Source organism: Acromyrmex echinatior, chromosome 5, assembly GCF_024713525.1.
Source record: "Acromyrmex echinatior isolate Ae372 chromosome 5, ASM2471352v2, whole genome shotgun sequence".
In the NCBI taxonomy this organism is placed as follows: domain Eukaryota; kingdom Metazoa; phylum Arthropoda; class Insecta; order Hymenoptera; family Formicidae; genus Acromyrmex; species Acromyrmex echinatior.
The window spans coordinates 14097587-14118431 of record NC_141856.1 but is presented as its reverse complement, the minus strand read 5'-3'; the positions used below and the strand labels follow the sequence as shown (position 1 = coordinate 14118431).

The following is a 20845-nucleotide window of genomic DNA, read 5'->3' as shown; positions in this document are numbered from 1 at the left end:
ACAGTAGAAATAGCCACGTTACGCTCGGACGAGCGCGAGGCAGTAAATCGGTGGTTGCGATCTGCCAGTGGTTCACCCACCATATATCCGGATCCCTCGTAGATGCCTAATCGTAAATTGCTTGCCTGACAATAAATAAATAAGCTAACGTAATACACAGAGAGAATATCTTAAACTCGCCAATCTCATAAACTTATTTTTTTCCTCAGAAAATTATGTAATCTTGCGAAAGTGTTAATGCCATTTCAAACGCTTAGAATATTGAATGTCAATATAAAGCGAAATGTCAATAGGCCTCGATTATTTCGACCTTCTACAGTTGTCTCGCAATCTTCGTATATCAATCTCAATCTTATTTCATCGTCGCATACCACTTTCAAAATCAATAAATTTCTTGCTATTAATGTAAACGCTGACATATCGATTGCTTAGAAACAAATACGGTTTACATGTATACCGAGTGATCTAAACGATCGCGGTTAATTATCGGTTGTCGAAGCTTTACACATTGCAGGTGACGCCGCGGTAACAGTATCCGTATATAGTATGGCCTGTAATGGCTAAATAAGCAAGTGACGCGTAATAATGGTGCTGCCAGGTGAACCAATTATTCCTAAATACATCCCACGCGCGTTTATGCAGATCGGAGGCGATTGCGTGCCACGTTATGCGTTATGATCCCGGCGCCTAATATTATTAGGCTACCGGGTAGCGAGGCCAACCTATTCTTGTTTAACACAGCGTATCCGCGCGATGCAAATGTGTCCGCTCGGGCTCCCGTTCTCCATGACGAGCAATCAGTACCAGAATCACGTATCACGCGTCCGAGATGCGCGTTTCATGCCAACCTGAAGCATATGCGAATGATTCGGAACTCACGCCACGAATCTTACGTGATGGATACATTCCCGCATCTGATGTAAATCTCCGACATATTGGCACTTAAGATGTTATAAATAAATCTATTAAAGAATTTCATTCTATCGAAATTCTCCTTGATACTTTTATATCTCTTAATTTAGTGACGAATGAAGCACTTTCTTGATACGTCTTTTTTTGGAAATGATTAGGCATTTTGATGAATTTATACTCTAAATTTCTTGTGAAATCTCACTCCAAGAAAGTGAAAGTACAACCGCCTTTGAAAAAAAAAGTGAAAATATTTCACTTCTTGAAAGAGAGTTCACTCTTTTTAGAATGAATTTTCACTTCAAATGAGTGAAATCTCTCACTCCACAAAAAATGAGATTTTACTCTAGAAAGAGTAAATGAAGATCACTTTTTTCAAGAAGTGAAATATTTCCACTTTTTTCAAGAGTGACTGTATATTCGTTCCCTTGAAGTGAGATATCACTGCAAGAAATTTAGAGTGTATAATATTTCGTACAAAAATTTTTTATATAATGAAGCACTACTATTTCATCAACAATAAAGGCACTGATAAAGGAAGCATTGATCATAAGCTAGATGTAAATTCATGCTCGGCGAATTCCGGCACGAATATCCGAGCACTACTTGCAATGATCATAATATATAAGCGATCAATCATTTCGATTCAACGTGCAATTCGCGCGATCGTAATTACCTTAACGATAATTGCACCCTCCGTCATAATTTCCTTTCATTGTCGACGTACGCCGTCGTTCCGCGCTAAGCGTCAGTGCATTAGCATTCGTCACGAGTTGCATCTGGTACAGATGCGACGATCGTGAATGCGCGGCGTCGCGGTACGTGCGTTCAGTTGAAAGAAGAAGCGCATTACGGCTCGCGTGCCAGACGGTAGCAAGAGGGTGGTACTTGCAAGTCGTTCTTACTTGCGCACACGTGCGTACGTTTTGACGTGCAACGCTGAACGATGAATTATTAATTACCAGCCATTCATCCGCAACTAACCGACATCGTAACGGCGCTCTATTAAAAACGAGAGAACCTTGAGAAAGGGGAAAAATGTGAAGAACGGTAAGAAAAAGGAGAAAACGTTTACGACTGTTTCAACCAATATATTATCATACTGGACGATAGGGTTTAGGCTGAACTCCGAGGAACGGTGTTCTGGAATCTTGTCGAAACAGACAAGCCACCAAATACACTTGACGTGTGTACGTCTTAATGATCTTCCAAGCGAGCCATTTGAGCGGCTACGGTTCGTACCGCAGCCCGCCTTTCTCGAGCGTGGCCTTTAATTTCGGTATCGTAGCGGCGTGGTACAAATCGCAGGCGCTCGTCAATTTGGTCCCGATTTCAGTGCGGGAACCGTTTTCTCGTACACGCCAAATAACGGCGGTGTACGCATACGTGCGCGTACGACGGGATCGACGTGTGCGATCAAGCAACCGCCGAGAAAGACGACGAAGACGACGTAGCCGGTCGGCTTACGCAGCGAGTCGAGAGTTGCCGTAGAAGGACCGGCGACTGGAGGCCGTTCGAATGAGTAGAGGGGTTCTCCATGAGAGACGCAACGATATACCCATACCATGGAATGACGCGCACACGTGCGATCTCCACGTAATACGAGGAAACACGTGCACCATAGTACGCTACTAATGCGTAATGGAACGGTGGTGTGCATATATAAGTGGAAATGCGTGAATCAAAAGGACCCACGCTCTCATACCGATTGTTTTGCCATCTGAGTAGGTATATATGCGTGCAAAATAAAGGCTATCAATACGACCATCGTTTAATAGTCGTACGTTCATTATTTTATACGTCCGTAACGTATTCCGATTTCATATTCAGCGCTTTTGATTTATTATTATTAATCGTAAAAATATGACGTCTTTGAAAAGCTGTCATTCGGACAAGTACGAGAAAGTACTTGTGGCCCACTTACACAAAGGTGCCTCAGAAAGTACGTACTCGAATCGAATACGATCTTACACGTCAGCATACGTCCTAAATACACATACGTTTCTCGTCCCTGAATTTTAAAGGTACGTTTTTCGTGTGTGAATCTCGATGGAAACGAAAAGCTGCGCGATTCGGGGTCTGCGAAATCGCATATCTGCACGCACGTGATCGCTGTGCGTGCATGTGTTTATATGGAGCCGCGACGAGGAGAGGCAGCTCCGAAACTTCATATCGCCATGTCAACTTCTTGCGTAGGACGCAGGCTTGGCCGCCGATGATGATGACGAGGACAGTGGTAGTGGTGGTGGTTAACGCGAATGACGGTGGTGGTGGTGGTGGTGGTGGTGGTCGTGATCACTATCGTACGGCATTTGCAACGCACAGTGCCGTTTCTGTGCTCCCGGTGAACGGAACACACGTTGTTTTCTCGCGTATTAACCGTCGAGACTCTCAAATAAGTCGCTGAAGAAGTATCAATAGCTTCACCAGGGACCGGTCGGTGCGTGCCCGCATTAGGAATCGTTTAGTGCAACTATCCGTTTGATTGACGTTATAGGAGTTTGATACACAACTTTTGGTACGATAATAATAAAAACTTAATCGTACTGAATATGGATTAATAATAAAAATCAAGCTGAACAAAACTAAACAGCTGAAAAACTAAAAATGGTATGGCAATTAAATGCAAAATAATTGCTTATTGAATAATTGCTTTCTAAAAATATTATTTTTATAAAGATATTATTAATTATTTTATTGTATTAATTAAAATTAATTAAAATTTACTAAATTAAATGTAATTACTAAAATCACTTTTAATCGGTTTTTATTCCCATAAATTAATTTTGTGAAATGCATCACGAATCAACAGTCTTAATCACAGCTAATAGAAATCCGCGCGAGTCCCTATATCTTCCCTTTGTAGAATTCCCTAAGGCTACCACGCCTCCGTCTCTCGTATTTTTGTCATCAGTTGCGGAACATGTACTCCTGACCGAACCTTAGTGCCCACTTCCTACTTGGCTTATGAATCTCTATAAGGCTGTCAAACAAGTAATTCATCCCTACGTTTTTTCCTTCCCTCTCTCTCTCTCTCTCTCTCTCTCTCTCTCTCTCTCTCTCTCTCTCTCTCTCTCTCTCTCCCCCTCCTTCACCTCCATTTTTCTTTCGCATCTAGTACTACTTGCACGTTTCTTCCCTTTGGCGTCCAGCTGAAGATAATGATGGCTTACTATGCCAATGAATAGAATCCAAAGGGAGGATGTTAAATTTTACCTCGCATATTAGCGATCTGTTCTTCGTCGGCATGGAAGACCAGTGAAGGACGAGGAAGGATGAAATGGTTATACGATGCGAAATGAAAAGGTTTTTTTTGCCATACGAACACGATGCTATTGTATGCATTGAAAAATCTACGTGGGCGGCTGCTTTGTTATGCAAATTGGTTTCTCGGTTAATTATGATAGTCGCTTCGTTCGCTACGAAGATGTAATTAGAAATTTGAAACGTTTGAACGGATATCAATGTATTTTAAAAAATTGCTTTTTTATATTCTCAAGATATTCTCAAAAATATATATTTTATATTCTCAAATATTCTCAAAATATTATTAAATTTTTAGGAAAGTAGTGTAGCCTAGCAAATTATTTTATAGTTTTACAGTATTGATCTGTCTATTTTGACGATTTGTCCATCTGTAAGATTTCTCAAAAACGAGTTAACTTTTTCAAATTCTGTTTTTTGAGAATCTGTAAGGATTTTAACTTCACTGAGGAGTTAAATCAGTTGATAAAGGAATTAAGGCCAATGAGATTTTCAATAATATGGAGCAGAAATTAAAAGGAGTTTAAAATGCTAATTTTAAGATGCTGTCATGTATCATATTTCGACATTTTTAACAAAGTTCTTCCAATAACATGTTTTTTGCTGCACTATCTAGTTATATCCATTGTAAAGGATTTATTTTTACATATAAAAAATAATATTACTTCAATTTGATGGCTGCATTAATAGAACCGTTGTCAATCTATCGCTGGCAAGATTTTGCACCATACTAATAATATCATGTTCTATAAACTTCCTCCTTGAATTTCTCACATTTTCATTATGGATCCAAAGGCGTAAGAAGTCGCCAAGAAAGTTTCAACTTACATCCGCATTTGAATGTGCAGAGGAAACCCACTAGGCATCGTAAACCTGTCTTGCGGGATCCCGTCTTTAAATTTTCCGTATTCGCTACCATATCCGCACTCACGCGTGTCGCGCTTGTCCTATCCCTGAATTCCACGATTAAATCATAGCAACGTGGCTTGTAAAATAAGTTAACAACCGGAATTAAGTATAAATTTGTTCTGGGAAAGGGAGAAAGACAGAGAAAGCGAACGTGCGAGCCAGCTAAAGCGATGACGTTCTTGCGCGAGAATCTAATTACCATATTCAACTTGGTATCGGTATACGAATGTGCTCTGTGGTTGCACGTGCGTGATTTCTTTATGGTGTTAAGCAGTGAGAAATTGAAATAGTTAGATGGTTGCCATCGTCGTCGTTGTCCTGATAGCGACTGCCAATGGTCACGCAAACCGCATGTCATCGTTGCACTCCGCCAAAATGTACCAACTGAATAATTGACTCGGTGCAGCGTTAGTGTGTACATGCATAATTATTGCCGTGTCTCTTTTGATAACTTAACTAGACAGTAACAATGGAAAGTTAATTGTTTAAATACAAGATTCCATATTATAGTTATGTGGAAAATTGAATTTTGGTGAAATGAGTTAGCTTACATAAAGTAGCTTATAACATAATGAACAAAAAATATCGTAAACAAGCCGGTCTACATAATCAATTTTTATTTTAAGAGACTTAAGTAACATCTTAAAATGCTAATATTCTAATTGGTTAATGACATTTTAAGACTGGACTTAAGACAGTCTTACATATAAGAATCGATTATAAATGCCGGCTAGACATATAAAGTTTAATGGATAATTTTTAAACTATGATATATCAAAAATGTAAACTCAAGAAACATTTTTGATACATCATAATTCAAAATAATCTATTATTGAAGCTTATGTTTGTCATCTACTTGTTCACGTTATAAGTTACATTATATGTAAAACTAACTCACTCAATTTTTCATAATTAATGCGATTCTTTTATATAAAAACAGTTGTGTAAAATAGTTCTTTCTATTATTACTATACTGTATAATTACTATAATAAATACACTGTTAAAAATAAAATATTAATTTTAACTTAAAAATGTAGAGTGAACTTTCTGAGACATGTAAAAATGTTAAAATGAACATCTTTTTGTACAAAAAATATTAATTTTAAATGTATGTTTTTAAATTAAAATTAACATTTTATTTTTAACAGTGTATCTGATAAAATGATATTATTAGTACGATTCACCGATTCCGCCAAAGATAATCAATATTATTTCCTCTTTTCGCGAAAATGGTCCCTTGTCGTAGAGATAAAGTTTATCAGTTTGTACACTCGGATGATTTTACGACGCGCATTGCGACGTCGATATCGTGCTGATATCGTCCTTAGGTAGATCTACAATCGCGAGACTATTATAGGCAATAGTATTAATTAATTGGTATTACGTCCCACACGCTTCGCATTTACACAACTCGCAATCGCTCGCTTTGACGTTTATATTAGGGTACTGGGAAATTTATGTCGTTCTCTTGGAAGATTGTTTGTTCCAGGCAAAACTCGTTAAACTTGTAAATCGGGACAACGTTAAATGACGGCAATATTTTATGTTGCTTTGAATATACACTATCGGGTTCAATTTTTTTTATACTATTCCCTACAAACTTCTTTCTAAAATAAATTAAATATTAACTATCTTTCTATTAGATGCTTATTAGAAAATTTGCATTTAAAAGAATATGTTATTAAAAAAATGTATTATTATGTATTATTTAATTTGATAAAATGTATTATTTAATTTGATAGTATAGATTATTAAATTTATTTATCTACATTTTATTAGTCTATTTTATCATTCCCATTATTTAATGACATATTAAATGTTTAAGAATTTTTACAATATATTAGGTATAATCTTCAACAACAACCAGAAAAAAGGTTGCTTCGATTTAAAGAAATTTTCTTTTAAAAATAAATTTTATTTGAGTTTAAAAAATTTCTTTGATTTGTGAAAAAATTTCTTTAAACGTTATTTTTTAAAGTCAAATAAAATTTATTTGACTTAAAGAAATTATGTCCAAATCTAAGAAGTGACGTTCAAATCATGATTTCTTGAATTTGAACATAGTGTAATTTGTTTAAATCAAAGAAATTTTATTTGCTTTAAAAAAATAATGTTTAAATCAAAGAAATTTTTTCTTTAACTAAGAAACAACTAAACAAAGAAAATTTCTTTAAATCGAAGCAACCTTTTCTGTGAGTAAAACTTTCCTTCTGTCAGTGATAAAATTAAAATTTACATATTACAGACGTGTTTTCCGCATATATGACGCACAGTGTTCCAAGACACTTCAATCACCCGTTATCCGATTGCTCGTGAATGATGAATGACGGTGATAAATCGCACGAGAACCGATTTCGTTCTTGATGCGGCGGCACGCCGCATCACGCGTTCTCGCATCGCGGCATGAAGTGCAAAAAGCACGACGCATGTCGGAGAAATTGCAATAAGGGTCAGACGGAAAGCTAGTCGACGGTATCATTTGACGCGATAAATCCCCGACCGATTCGCGCTGGAGCGTGCGGCCGACGGCGACGTCGCTATCCGCCGCATGATCAGCGATCGCGGCATGCAATTGCAGCTGTATGCGGCTAGAGTATGCACACGCTTTCCAGATCGCGCCGCAATGCTACAGAAATTTATATCCGCAACGCTCTAGGGTGTGATAAACGAGAAAACCGCTCGCGTTTTCGAGATGTGGAACCACTTGCGGTTTAGAGTCAACTCGACTCCCCACGAGCAGGAAGCCTCAGGGTTAATTAATATATCTTTAAGAATAGTTAAATGTCCACTTTACGTTACGGCGCGTAATCGTACTGTTACGGTCGTGTACTTTTTTATGTGTACAGAATATTGCGCTGTTAGCATCTCTCTCTCTCTCTCTCTCTCTCTCTGTCGTACTATTATTTTTAGTACCCTTGCGCGCCGCTTCAACGGCAATTTAATCATACTTAGGTCGATCGTCGCATGTCTGGGTTATGAGATGCCTCCGATAATTTAATACGATCGAACGTTAATGGCTACTCGTCTCACTTTTATCCAAACGGTGCGTCAATCTCGAACCCGCAGACGGGCGTCCGGTAAATGTTTCGGAGCACGCAATTCGTTGACGCGATCGTTGCGTCTTTCCTTGGGGCAATTACTTTTACGTGGCGTCGATGAGAACTTGTTTCATTAAATCAGCCAAAAATCATCGCTCTTGCCTTCCGGCCGATCGATCCTTCGTTCTTCGAAGAAGCCCAAGGTGGTCTCGAAGTAGGTGGTATTACAACGCGCTGATACATAAGGCAATCTCGAATTACCATTTAAGAAAAGTTATAGTCGTGTTGTTGAAAATATTATAAGAGTTTTTATTTACAATAATTACAAAATATCACGAAATTCTCTCGTTTACACTATTAACGTAAAAACGGCAAGAGTTATGGATTGCATGCTGGCACATTTCACGCTTTCATCGTATCTTCATCAGCACTATTAAATCCTCATACAATATCATCAACGGTCGTGTACCCCATATTCCAATTTCATCATGATTTTGAAAGAGGCTATATCAGGCTATATCGCGACGGCAATAATCTTCGATCGACAAGCAACGAGGGATCCTTGTTGTTAAACATGTATACACGCGAAAATGGGTTCTCGCTCATGTAGCGTTGAATTAATTATAAGATAAATTTTGAATAGCCTTCAAAGGTAGCCGTCTCTTTTATGATTACTAAAATTCGATTAGTACTGCGTATATCATTATATTTTTAACGCATAATATTATTTATATAATTATGAAAGCGAGATAATTTTGGATGGGTAAAAAAATAATGGAATCTGAAATTTGTTAACAAGTTCTTATGTGTTTCTGTTTGTTTTTAAATAATTAACGTAATAAAATATATCAAAATATATTAAAATTTTATTACATTAACTGTTTGAAAAACAAACAGAAAAATACGTAGGAATTTATTCACAAATTTATATCATATTACATTATTTGTAATGCGATCTTGTTTACGCGTGTATGTTGTAAGTAGATGTTAAATGCATTTTATCTGCTCGAGGTGGTAGATTAGTTGTCATTGACAGAACGCGCGGGCCGATTCAAGTATAATAAACGAGAGTTACTCAAATAAAAATGATTTATGCCAGTCGCGATGTGTCAACGAGATAGCGACGACGATTGAATTCAGATGAGGCTTCCCGCACGGCCCTAAGAGATTATACTCGGTGTCCTTCGTGGAATCTCCCTGATGATCCTAAATTAGCTCGATCGTCGATCTCAGTCACATCATTATCTTAGCAAACTTGTTCGTAAAAAGATAATAGCGATTCGTGATTCGTTACGGTCGTTTACATTTTTTCCGGTTAAATTGTGAATATATAGAGTTTTTTTTGTCTTCTTTAAGCGGCAGTAATGATTGAAACATACTATATCTTTATTAAGGAAATAGTGAAGAGGTAAAACACAAAATATAGCAAACTGTTTAAATGATTGAAACTGCGGAACTTTAGTTAATTAAATCTCTAATTATCTCAAGTTTACACTAATTGTGATAATTTGACAATACACTCTGCGATTAATAATATCTTTATTTCTTCATTAATTCTCGAGTGAAAGAAATACAAACTAAATTACAGAGATATCAATTGTGTCTTATAAAATAAGGGATACAGTTTATCAATAACATGATGTATGTTTCGTAAACGCCAAAATGGTCGTTTTAGCCGATGGGGTGAAAGAACAAACATTCCGGCGATTGAATTATGTTATGACCCAATCGTACGTACATATATTGCCCCACGTGGACAAATAATTACACCCCGGGAATTCCAATTAAGCCGATAATCCAGCGACTGTAATTGGCGCGATTGCATCAGGGTAGAACGCTGTCATCGGAGAAAGACGTAGAGTGTGACAGGGGCCTAAGGCGTCAAGTGCATTGCACACTTGCGCCCCATGGCGCACGGAATATGAGATCAAAGCGGACGATTCTAGAAAGAGGGAGGTAAAGAAAGAGAGAGAAAAAAAATGGAGATCCAGCTGCAGGACGAAAAATAAGCCGCCGCGAAATTCTACGCACACACACGCGGTGCTACTGAATACGCATCTCGATGAAGAGACCCATTAAGTACCCCTCCATTATACCAAGGACTACCCCAACCCTCATTTCGCTGTTGTCGCTGCACATGTTTCATTGCATGTTTCTCGCAAATTCTTTTTCGCATTACGCTCTTCGACGTGACGTAACAATTGTCGGTGCATGATAGGGGTAGCGAAGATCTCAGCTGTGCAAACCGGACGTGAAGAGCACGCCGAATAGCGCCGTAGGAAACATCAGCTGGGGTCTTAGTTGATTCGCATCGAATATACGGATCTCTTGGGAACAAGTTTCTTGTCGGCACTACGCACCACTCTCTTGTCGTGTTGTTAATCCTTCACTTGTCCAAGGCGAATCTACTTGTTCTTCTTGAAAACGATTTCTATTTTTGCTTGTTTATACGTACGAGATATAAGATATAGATGCAAAAGTAATAATTATTGTACACGATAGACAGAGAAAGAGAGAGAGAGAGAGAGAGATGTGCTGTTTATCGCTATTATCATTATTTTCGGAATAAATGAATTATTGATATATCGTAATAATTGAATGTTTAACACTTGGAAAAGTTCATAATGTCGCGTATCTAAACTTTCATTTTCCCATTGCACTTCTTCCATTCTTTACGAGTAAATTTAAATAAAGTTTTATCGTTCGCTGAAAGTTTGACTCTGGTTCTCCAGCGTGTTCTCGATTTTGTTAGTTGTACCTACAGTTGCGTTCGCGCCTTTTTATCCTCAACATTGTTACCCAAGTTTGCTTGAGAGCTAAATAAACTTCTTACCATTCTCTCGTTTTCTTCTTGCATTTCTTTTTAGTCAGTGTAAATTCTATTCCCAAAAGCTTTCACGCTATTAATAGCTAGCTGATGAGATTTTATCAATATATAGAAGAACTTTTAACGAGAATATTTAAAATCTAAAGACTGTTTTTTAAATTTTGTTTTTAATTTTTATTATTTATTTTTACTTTCTCATATGATTACGAAATTAATTCTTAATATTCATTTGTAATATTATCTTATAATAAATGTTTCTGATTTTGTTTATTGACGATTGAGAATAATATCATGAAGGCATCTAATTTATTTCTTTCTGTATCTTTACTCAATTTCTTACACAATGCTGTACAATGCTAATCGTAAAATTATTTATGGTACAGTTGAAAAGCTGTTTTATAATTTTCAACTTTTCATCCTTTCTCTTTTACTCAAGTATTACGTCAATTCATCACTGATCCGTATTATGTCATAGTTGAGTAATTCGCGCGCTTTAGATGACGTAATTCTTGCGGTAGGTTAGCCCTCACGAGGTCATCGGGAAAAAAGACTCCGTTGAGGTTGCGCCCCAAGAAAGCGGCCAAGATGCCGTCGGGGATCAAATAATCATAGTTGGTCGTAGACTTCCAGAAACCCTTGTTGCGAGCTTAGCAACTATAACAGTGCAATGAGTTTCCAAGAATTATGCTTGTAACAAATGTTACGTCGACTTAAATTGTCGCTTAAATTGCGACATCGACTTTGTAAGAGACTCGTTACGGAAATGTTTGCGTTAATAATTGTAACGGATTTTGTATCAAAAACATTTACATTAATATTAGGATCAACAAATGTTAATGTATTTCTTTGTAATACGAATTTCATGTTTCTAAAATAGATTTCTAACTATCACAGAAAAAGTTAATGAAGAAGAAATTTATATCAAAATTTTTGATTATTGTTTTACTATATGTGAATGATCAAGTTATAAATTCATTTTGACTTCAATTATAAATACTCGTAATGTATTGCAGAAATTGATCGAACAATTAGCTCTAAATGACGTGATGCGTTGGTAGAGAGAGGAATGTAATAGACGAGTCTTAACTCCCTTGTTGCAATTCGTACTCAAGAGCAGCGTCAGTCAACAATTTATGGCTGGCGGTTGTTCCTCTAACAAGCTCCTCGATTTCCCGCTCGCGGAATTATAGTTCACGCGGGCGCCCGCAGATATTCCGACGTAAGAAGAATCTGAAAGAATTTATTTATAGCTCAACTTGTTAGCTTTACGTGAATGGCTCTCATTACCATTCAAATCTAAAATGTTTTATTTATGTAATTATATTTGATGTCGGATTAGTTAATTTAAGAAAAGATCTAATCTAAAGAAATAATAATTATCAATTCTGCTCTAATAATACAATTAAAATAATATAAACAGTTAACAAAATAAAATAAGTGGAATCTTAAAATATACGTGATATATTCAATAAAACTTGAAATGTATGCTAAAATATTTTTTGTTGAATTGCTCTTATTATTTTATTATATTATTTTATTTGGACGCATGTTTTTGTCTAGAAGGCCGTGAGACTCCACTGTCACCACCACCTCCTTCGAGTTCTTCGGTTCAGACTTCACCTCGTGGCTTGGGTTATACCTGCGGTCCTATAGATGGGTCCTTATACGCCGTGGTACATCAGAGCGCAGGAGGAGGTGCTCGTGGCTCGCCATTGACGGTTTCTATGGATAGTGGCATAAGTAGTGCACCACCACAGAGACCCAGCCCACCAGAACCCGAGCCAGAAAATCAAACTCACGGAGATCTCGACAAACTTCTTCATGATATGATGCTTACAGTCGAGGTAATAAAGTTGGCCAATTATGCATATGGTAAATAGTTAGGAAGCGGAGCTAATTGAACAACTTTTTATTTAAATGATCATAAGTCTTCACACAATTATGATAGATTAATGAGAATTACTTTAAAACATTGCATTGTTTATCTAGCTCAATAATTAAGCATTCGTAGAAATCTTTAATATATTTCATAAATAAGAAAAAATTTGTATTGAATGAAAAAGTTAGTATATAAAAAACGTAAAAGGATTAAAAAAAATATTCACTATTCACATCATGTTATGAAATTTCTTTACAGTCTATGCCAGATCCTCCGACAGATGACTACAATCGCGACCGAAGTGAGAAGATGTACATTCAGGAATCACGCAGCTATAGCAGTCACGGAAGCAGCCATCCAACGTCTACTTATTCCACATTGAAAGATTCCTACAGGAGTTACGGAGCCGGTAAAGAATCAAGTCCACCCTACAATTCCAGCAGCAGTTACAGCACTCTGAAGAACGAATACAGAGATTCAACAAAGAGCATCGAGCATCGCGATTTCGAGTATCGCATGTCTCCAGATCGGAAAATATCTGAGTCTTCCGACTCCTATAGGAAACACACGGACTCTTTCTCGCCGCCTGGTAACATCGATTTCATCGACGAGGACATCCCATATCACGCCAGGCAGACCAGCCAACCGTTCTCATACGGTGCTACTACCGACATGATAAAGCATCAGAAATTGTCATCGCCTTCGTTAGTGAGGAAGGCGTCTGTGCGAGGTATAGCGCCTGTCGTAGATTTCGAGGACATTCTTGGTGAGAATTCTAGAAGACCCATGAGTCCTCTCAGTCCAAATACTCCGGATCCACCGCCGGAATTCGCAAATGGACCTGTGAAAAGTGGATCTGATCATATTGATGGGTAAGTGACTTTTCATTTTGCATCAAATTTATTTACGTTATTTTTTTGTATAGTTAAAAAAATTTGTTAAATGTTAAATTGAAAATAACGAAGAAAATGTGTTATTTCCGTTTTGCTAATTATATATAAAATTATCGCGTTTAAGTAGCTTTATTCTCGCTACAAGATATCATTAGCTACTCTCGCTTTTATTATTCTCTTTTTCTCAATAATTTCAACAGAAATTGTTTTTTCCACGTCTCGACACACGATACTTATCGACTTCGTGCTGTCAACGATCGAAAATCTCGCGGCCAGTTTTCTCGCGGTGGATAAACAGTGTTGCGAAAGTAGAGATTAGACTAAGTTTCCACGGATGTCGTCGGGGAAATCGCGGTGAATTAAACTGTACCTCTGGCAGAATTTCCAGACGATCGTCGGCAGTATGATGTCGCAATGCATCCGAATCGGGCACCGCAAAAGAACCTCGCTCGCGCGTAAGAAAACGAGCGAGAGAAAAAAGGAGAGAGAAAGGGAGAATAGAACGATTTACGAGTCATGGATAATTAATAAATTATCGATCCATATGTGTCTATGACACCGTATTTTTGCCGTAAATAGTAAACGCGGTCGTCATGAATCATTGTTCGCAACACAAATATATATAGAGAGATTTAGTGTTGCAAATATATCCCCATCGGCGGTTGATAGCATTTCACGAATGACGTGAGATTTCAAGACACGAATTAAGTACGTGAAGATATTCAAAGAGTATTATTCCTGCAGTCGACATCAAATAATATAATATCAATATTATAATTTTGCACTTAGCAATATAAGTGTAATACAACACGTGGTCTTACATAACAGTTATAGCGTTGAGTGTGAAGTTATAATATTATATGTATTACTTTTAGTTGATGTCAACTGAGACATCAATTAATTTTAACTAAAAGCGAATAAGTGCAATTTTGCTTATTAATTGTTTTATTACTAAGATTATTACAATTCTTTCTAATAAATTAAAAAATGTATAAATAAAATGTTTATTCTAGAGTAATTTTTAAAATAAATAAACAAAAATGGATAACATTCAAAAATTGTACTAATAAAAATAGATCGGCGTAGAAATTTATTCAAATTATTTGATCAAAAATTGTTTATTTACAACAGTTGTTTAGCTTCAATTTGAAGTTTATTTACAAACGATTATTAAATTTGCGTTATATTTTTTGTGTACATATGTATATAAATGAAGTTAAGTAGATATGCATAATAATGTTTCGAAAGAGACTCGTTTGTTGTATCACGCTGCCATAAACGTAAAAGCATCCCATAAATGCAATCACTATATAGCGCCATTCACCTCGAAGTCATCAATTTTTTTTTATACAACTCGAGACTTTCGCGATCCGGTCTCGCCTCGCACATTTTGCGAATGAGATCCTGCGTGTGAATGGAGGAGAAAGCATGTATGATCGCGTAAAATTTGTTAACCCTGTCCGCTTCGGCGCGATTATAAAGTAATACGTATCGCCTCACACATTTATTTCTTTCACTGCGATATCATTAAAACGCGTTAAATTAAGAAGTTGACATACTGTAACATGATTTTTCTTAAATATTCAGAAAAATATTCTTAAATTATATCTATATTCTATTTATTATTTAATTTTAATATATATTAGGTGTTGGAATTAATTCGTAGCGTTTTACAAGTGATGGGAAGTACTTTCATTAATGTATTTTTTAATGCTCATGTGAAATAAATAACATTCTTTCATTAAAAAACGCTACGAATTAATTCCAACACCTAATATATTTTGATATACATTAAAGTATATAAGTTATTTAATTAAAAATTATTTTGAAAATATTTGCACATTAGTATTATTTAATTTTTCGTCTTAAAATCCGTATTTTTCATCGCGTAGCACATTTTAATTTTACATTGTTATTTAATTTCTGAAAAAGTTTGCATTTTAAAATCTTTAATTCTTAGCCTCCGTAGCTATTTTTAATCATCTTTTTAAGGAGATTGTAAGGCTTTATGGAAAGTAGAGTTATGGAGGTACCTCGTCGGGTTCGACGAACCAAATATCCGTACCGTAAAATTCGCGTCGTATTGCGCACCACGGAACGTCGTGAAAATAAACGCGCGACTTCCCTCCGCGAGCGTAACGATTTTGCGTTGCGCGCGAGTAACCTCGAGATTTCGTGTACGGTTATTTACAAAGAGATGTTTCGACCTGAAGAGGAAACAGACGACGTTTACGGTCGAGAGGATCAACGAACGTTCAGCAGGTCCGCTTTCTCGCAAGTGAAAGAAACGTGACATTCCAAGCGTGATGACATCGAAGATTCTTGCTTTATCTGCTATAACTCTTGCTAAAATAAAACAGAACGCTGTAACGTCGCGTTACTTAATGAATACGTTTTAGAGCTTTCAGGATTGCGACATTGCGTCCCATGGGAAAAATTATGATGAAGCTGAAGACACGAAGGACCGGTATTTCGGGATACCGCAGACGCTCTCTGACATAATTACAAATATAGAACGGAGAGATGCGCTAAATCAGCTCTGTAAAACCATGAAAACCATGAAAACATCTCATTCTGTTTCCACCTCATTTGTCTTCATTTATTTTACTCTGCACATTTATTATCGGGATGATAGTGGTTAGTGAGTTTTCTGTTAGAATAAAATAATTCTTCGTCGGTTATATCATAATTATATTATATTATTCTCTCGTTTTTATAATTCTTTAAATAAATAAATTTATTGCAAATAGTTGATTTTAAAAAGATGATTTATTAAAATTTTTCACATTTATGATATTTTATTGTGTTTATTGCTCTTACTAGTTATCTACTATTTTTATCTTGCAACGTTGCTTCTTTCCCTCTTACATTATCGAGCATGTTACACTGAAACGTCTCTTTTTATCTGTTCTTCCGACATAAGTCCGGAAACGGTAGAGAAACGACATTCGGAAACGGAAGTCATTGGAAGTGGCGAAGTATGAGTACAAAAGCCGCAAGTATAATTTTCTTCGCAAGTTAGAGTTTGCATTATTTTTTTTTTTTTAAACGCAACTTCTATCCCATTGGTCAAACTTTTCTATTACACACGGAAATTCTTTTTATCCACATAAAAATGTCGCTGACATGGCGTAACGCGTTAACAATGTTTTTCTCCAGACTTTTACATATTCATGTACTTTTAATGTAACTTCATAAATTGTGCTAGACAATAGTAGTGCAAGTAGTAAGTGGTAAGACAACTGGTGAGACAATGGAAAGATTTATTTGTTACACAAATTTTTTTATATTCACTTATCTATTATGTCGTATAATGTAAAAACACATTTTTCTTATAAATTTAATGATTAATGAACAAAAATGAATAAATAACATTATGAAATAAACTAGTTAAATATGATAAACATAAAATTATAATAAACTTTGCTATGTAATTTTTTCTAGCAACCAAAAATACCCATGGGTCTCATAAATTAACATAAGTTTCATTTTTTAAGTTTCTTTAATAATAGCGAAGAGCTCTCTTTAATTTAAAATTTACCCGTAGGGCGAATTTACACGCGTTGTGTTATTACACAGATGAGATCTCGACGAGATGCACACGCAATTTTATGGGACGCTTGATTTGCGTGCAAATCGAGCATCTGTTACAATTACATTTGATAAGCGACTGCACGTACGGTGTAACCAATTTGCTATCAACAATTTAGGATTAACAATTTGGATTACGTGCATAGAATGATAACAAGTTAAGAGATTTGACCTATGTATATACGATGTATAAATGTATATATAAATGTACATACTTCGTTCGAAAGTTTTAGAACACTCTCCATTTACGAAAATTTTATCATATAAAAGAATATATGAGAGAAAAGAAAATATGAGTACAGTTTGCATGCATTATCCTTTTAAATTTATTATTACATATTTTCACTAAAATTATAAAAAGAACTAATTTTTTCTCTGATTTTTTTATTTTTGCAAGTTCTCTTTATCTCTTTGGATTTTTATAGTAGAATTCTTAGCTTTTAGCGGCGATAAATTTTTCAAGTACTTAATCAAAGATTTGTGTTTAATTTGATGCTTTATTTCTGAAAGAAAATATATATTGTTTTCATTCTTTTATTATTAATTATGATATCCAAATGTTTACTAGTAGTACAAAATTTGAATTAATATTTCTTTCCATCGATATACATGTTATTTGTCTATTTGAGACAAGAATATATCATATAACAATTTTATATTTCATAAATAAAAAATTGAATCGTTAGCAAAAACATAAGGCGTGTTGAAAGTTTTGAGCTATAATGTATAATAATTTCTTTTATTCTAAAATTTAAAGTAGTGAATTTATACATATAGTGAATGGAATAAATTTTGAAAAGCAATACTAGTTTGCCACGGAACAATCGAAACTGTATAAACAAATCAATGAAGATAAAATGCTGTTTGCTATTCATCATGAATAATAGAAAAGGTGCAGTATTCCGTTTCTCTTCACTTTAATAATACAACGTATCGAGTTTTGTTTCCAAGAAACACAAACCAATATTTCAATCAATGGTACATTTAAAATAAACGCGAATATTTGCGAGATTCAACGAATCGGTCAAGGTTACCGCAAACTCACAGTTCCTTTTTCATTATTTGATGTTATTAAAGTACCTTTCTGTATTTATTATCCAAGATGCGAAGTTATTGCACGCTTTTAGACATTGCAATTTTATATATCACGAGATAAATTATTCTTCTTATTATTCTTATTACTTTTCTTTCAGGATACAAAGGAAATACGTTTTATGATTTTTCAGAGCTTGAAAATACTGTAAACTCCTTTGAAAAGCACCATAATCTTTTAAACTAAATACGAATACACGAATTATATTACGAATATATATGATTATTGCGAAACATTGCAGTAATTATTTTTCATGTAAAAATAATAGACTTTCACACATCATTTGCCAATGGCAAATTCAAAGATCTAAAACGACGGGCCGTTAAACTAATGCTCTTTTCAAGCGACAAGTTCACTCGCGAGGCGCAGTTTACAACCCTCCTGGGGGTTGTGCGCGTTCAAGCGGGCATAAATTTCGTTATTGGAAAAAAGAAATCCTCCGTGACTTACGCTGATTGGCTACCGAGGCCGTCGTTTATTATCTCGGAGAATGGCTGGATGTAACGAGAGCCACGAGTCGATGGCCCGGGGCGACCTCATCGATCAGGGTGTAATTATCGGCGTCTATCGCGGTAGGAGGTCCAGAATCTGGCATAGTAGAATTCCGCGAGTCTATTCGCGAAGGAGTCGGCACGTTCTGTCGAGCCTTTGTTACCGGAGTCGCGGTCTCGTGTTCCCTACGAAAGCGTAACTTCTCATATTTTCATTTATGCGCCGTGTAACGCGATAAGTCCCTATTGCGAGATATGAAAGCGAGAAACATCGCAATTATCCGCGTTATTTACAACGTGCTATTAAATGTTTAATCTCATGTTGCATAAGTCAGTAATAAATATTGGACAGGAAAATTTTTGCCCACTATCAATAGTTGGTCGTTCAATCATCGACAATTTGCAATGAAAGCAATTGATGGACTTTTTATCTTTCATTTACACTTAATAAAATAATTGTATACAACTAATAAGGGATATAATATTTTTCGTTATAAAATTAAGTATTTACAATTTAAATGACTACACTTAGATAATATTGTATATAAATTTATATTGAATTTGACCGTTAAAAGCGTTTATTCCTTATCAGTTATGTATTTATATATCCTAAGATGTGTTTAAAATGATTTTAGTTTTTTTTATCTTGATACACGACATGCTTGACAGGAAGACATCAAAGAATGTGTGATAAGATAGTTCGTTTCTTTCGTTATCGTTTAGTTTGTCGTGGCTGAGACAGCAGCAATTGAAACTCGCCGCTAGGAGAGATGAAAGGAGCCCGGGTAAGCTTTGGCGACAAGAGACCGGAAATCGTGTCATCGGTGAGCTTAGGAGCTTGCAGAGAGGAAGATTGAGAAACGATGGTTATGCGAGCGATTCGGCAGTCCTCGATGACGATGACGATGGATGGACAGCAAATTCCGTTTCCGGACAAGTAAGAAATTATCGTTGTTTGATTAGATATTGGTTGAAGAAAACTTAATCTGATAATTAATAAGTAAATGTTCTTATATAAATTTTTTTCACGGTGATGTAGAGAAAAAAAACAACAAAATATTTATATATAATTGTTTGCAATACTCAATATGGAGAGACTTTTTTTGAGTGAAATTGTTAATCCTAGAAACGCAAATATGACATGAAAGAAATTGGAACACGCGCGTATTTAATAAAAAATTAATGATCTTGTTTGATATATACGATTATTCACTATTAGGTTCCTGTATTTTATGTAACCTAAAACTTTTCCAGTATACAAATACAATTTATAACTTTCTCGCAACTTACTAATATAACAAGCCCTCTATGATTTAGTAGACTATATTTACTAATGCGAAAGACAAATCGCGCATTCTAGGATTAATTTTGTTGACATTTACCGTTTATCGATTAGCCGTCGTCGAGAGCTGTTCCGTACACCTCCGCACCAGCTAGTCCTCTACTTCCGCAGAGATCGAGCAGCCGGAAGTATAACGGCAGTACCGGAAACGGTGTTCTCAGCAGACCGCGAGCGGAGAGTATGAACGAACGACCGTTTGTTTCTGTAAAACGTGCTTACGAGTACCGCAAGTACGACAGTCAGGTAAGTACACGTGTACGCATTTGGGCGTGTTCCACGCACTCTTTGCTCATTAGATTGCTGGAATCACGCGCGCCGTCGTTTCGAATATTCAAGTTGCATATTATAACACACAATAAGTACACAGATTCTGATATTACTATATACTTTACAAACCAGGGCAGGCACACGATTAAAGCAATTTAAGTGAATTGAAATTAACTAGAAATTAAAATAAAAAAATATTATATATAAATAAAACGGATTTTATTTTAGCGATATTTTACATTCAGTTTACACTTAATTTTAATATCCTTTAGATATTAGAAAAATTATGATTATTACAAAACTAATTGATGAGTTAAATTATTCGATAAGTACGGGTAATC

At 35.8% G+C, this 20845-nt stretch overlaps 1 protein-coding gene across 13 annotated transcripts in view; it reads left to right on the top strand.

The window, feature by feature from the left end:
• by (focal adhesion protein tensin) overlaps positions 1-20845 on the top strand; it is a 192927-nt gene that overhangs the window by 163151 nt on the left and 8931 nt on the right. For 12 of the 13 annotated variants that reach the window (XM_087406526.1, XM_087406527.1, XM_087406525.1 and 9 more), the window contains 4 exons: positions 12509-12792; positions 13086-13699; positions 19619-19832; positions 20292-20480. In XM_087406526.1, the coding sequence (XP_087262652.1) occupies positions 12509-12792; positions 13086-13699; positions 19619-19832; positions 20292-20480 (1301 nt within the window). The remainder of the gene's footprint in view (positions 1-12508; positions 12793-13085; positions 13700-19618; positions 19833-20291; positions 20481-20845) is intronic. The other variant, XM_087406524.1, reaches the window with a different exon arrangement.